The sequence below is a fragment of the Notothenia coriiceps genome, unplaced genomic scaffold, assembly GCF_000735185.1.
Source record: "Notothenia coriiceps isolate Sejong01 unplaced genomic scaffold, NC01 NC01_scaffold00019930, whole genome shotgun sequence".
NCBI lineage: Eukaryota > Metazoa > Chordata > Actinopteri > Perciformes > Nototheniidae > Notothenia > Notothenia coriiceps.
This window is the reverse complement of record NW_011352631.1, coordinates 1-2,182: the sequence shown is the minus strand read 5'-3', so window position 1 is coordinate 2,182 and position 2,182 is coordinate 1. Positions and strand designations below refer to the sequence as shown.

The window sequence follows — 2,182 nt, the reverse complement described above, 5'->3', positions numbered from 1 at the left end:
ATAAATAACACGGCAGGGTCCGTTACAGTTTGTTTTCATCTGATTTCAATTATACAAAATCTTTCAGAATATTAAACTTGGTTCGGTAAATTCAGATGATAAATACAACTTTGAAGCTTGTATCGGCATAATTACAGTCGGAGAACGGAGTAACTTAACGTCACAGCAGGCATATGAACAGCCGGTGTTTCTTGTGAGGGGTTTCCCCGGGAAACAAAAGCAATACACACAAACGCAAACACACACACACATATACACACACACACACTCGCGAGCTTCCCCCAGACCAGTGATCCAAACGAAAATATATTCCCTCTGTCGTATTTTGATCATTTGCTAATAACCAATCAGATCGATGGATTCCAGAGAAGAGGAAAAAGGCCTTTTTCTCAAAATGATGACTCGGTGACAGTCATTATAGAATGTGACATATTTCGCTTAATATTTGGAGCACAACAACAATCCTGATATCATTAGAAAGCTAGAAATCTCCTCTTTCCAACAGTGTATACAACTCAAAATGTGTCTTCGGGTCAATGCGACTGATTTCGATGGAGCAGGTCACATATTAGTTCACCTTTTTCCACCTGTAACCAGAACTTAAACTGCATTGTAAAAGTGATGTCAGCTGCAACAAAAATGACAAGTGAGATGTTTCTGGAATCCATAAATGAAGTGTAACGAACCCTTTTCTAAATCGATGTTTCAGGCGCAGGCGGCTGGCTCTTCTCACGCCTCTCCTTCTCGACCGAGCCCTTCCACAGTGCGCTCCGTAGCTGCTGCGTCCCCCCACGCTCACATGTACCATCCTCAAGACTCACTCGCTGGGGTGGGCGGTGACGTACAAGAAGCATTCGCCCAAGGTAAGTCTGGAAATTACAGCAGTGTAAAAAAACGACCATTATTTAATACTTTTAAATGGTCTTCTTGTCCTCAAGTGACATACATATCTAATGGCGTTTGGTTTAGTTAAAGCTATTTACGACAGAGTTCAAACTGAGTCCTCTTTAAAACACGTAGGGGAGATGTTTCTTGCAGATAGGATCCAACACGTCTTACAGATTTCTGGTCAGCTCAAAAATGTCTCTGACTAAACCTGTAGTTGTCATAACTCGAACTGGATATTTTACAAGTTGGAAAATGTTCTATTTACCTGCTTCTCTGAAATATTACTTTTTAAATTGTGAATTTCTATCTTTTTTTTATTTGCAAAGGTGTGACATGTTGGAATGTTAATGCTCATTCGTAAAACAATTGTCGAGTCGTTACTCCAGCTGTGTTCACCCCATGGAGTTATAACATTTCTGCTCAGCTCCAAACACAAATGCAACAGTTGTTTCAGACCCAGTGTTTCACATTAGTTTCCCCGTATTAACAGTTCATGCTGCAAAAACTACAGCCTGTAATTCAAACCACTTCACAGGAACAAAAGCAGCCGATTTGTCAACGAAATCCGGTTTAACAATGTAAACATGGAACATCAATGCTTCACATTATCTCAACAATGTGTGGAAGATTTCAATTAAAGCAACAACATGTGTTAGAAATCAGACATGTGTCCCAAATGGTTTTAAAGTTTGTAAAGAAGTTTTGAGGAAGCTCTTATTTTCCCATCTTCTTGTCACAGGCCCGAGAAGGAACCTGAGGAACGATCTTCTGGTCGCAGCCGACTCCATCACCAACACCGTGTCCTCTCTGGTCAAAGAGCTGCACTCTGGTACAAGCTAACATACAAAATAGTATCCATAGTATCTTGCAGATTCTCTTTTCACATGTTCATAGATTCGTAACAAACACCATTTCACAAATTAAGTCAAATATTGTCTTCTATGTTTCCGTCAGTTCAGTCAGACAACTCACGTGTTTCTTAATATGTTTATTATAAGCAGCATATAGTTTGAGTTTGGCGTCTAGGTTCGGGCCTCATCACTCCACAGATTAACAAAGAACATTGAGTGATGATTAAACTATCCCCCGAGCCTCCAGGTGGAAGCTGGGGTGGAAGCTGGGGTGGTGGTGGGGGGGCAGGCGAACACCAGCAACATGAAACACAGCAGCAGGAACATGAAACACAGCAGTAGCAAGTGAACACAGCAGCAGCAGCATAGCGAGGCAGAGGCAGGCAGACCTGGCAGCTTAAATAGAGCGGCAAGTTTAGGAGAATGTGTTTGGTTGGTTGTAA

General features: G+C 41.5%; 1 protein-coding gene across 1 annotated transcript; it reads left to right on the top strand.

Annotated features, from left to right (window-relative positions):
- Nucleotides 1-609: 609 nt before the first annotated feature.
- Nucleotides 610-1,743, top strand: LOC104952388 (dystrobrevin beta-like). Its single transcript, XM_010779202.1, has 2 exons — nucleotides 610-863; nucleotides 1,628-1,743. The coding sequence occupies exons 1-2, from the start codon at nucleotides 671-673 to the stop codon at nucleotides 1,726-1,728; spliced, it is 294 nt and encodes a 97-aa protein (XP_010777504.1). The 5' UTR covers nucleotides 610-670; the 3' UTR covers nucleotides 1,729-1,743.
- Nucleotides 1,744-2,182: the final 439 nt, after the last annotated feature.

Excerpts from the sequence above, each read along its gene's own strand:
- LOC104952388 (XM_010779202.1), top strand. The coding sequence starts at position 671 with ATGAAGTGTAACGAACCCTTTTCTAAATCGATGTTTCAGGCGCAGGCG. Across the intron at positions 864-1,627 it reads ACAAGAAGCATTCGCCCAAG|GCCCGAGAAGGAACCTGAGG; the intron begins GTAAGTCTGGAA and ends TTCTTGTCACAG.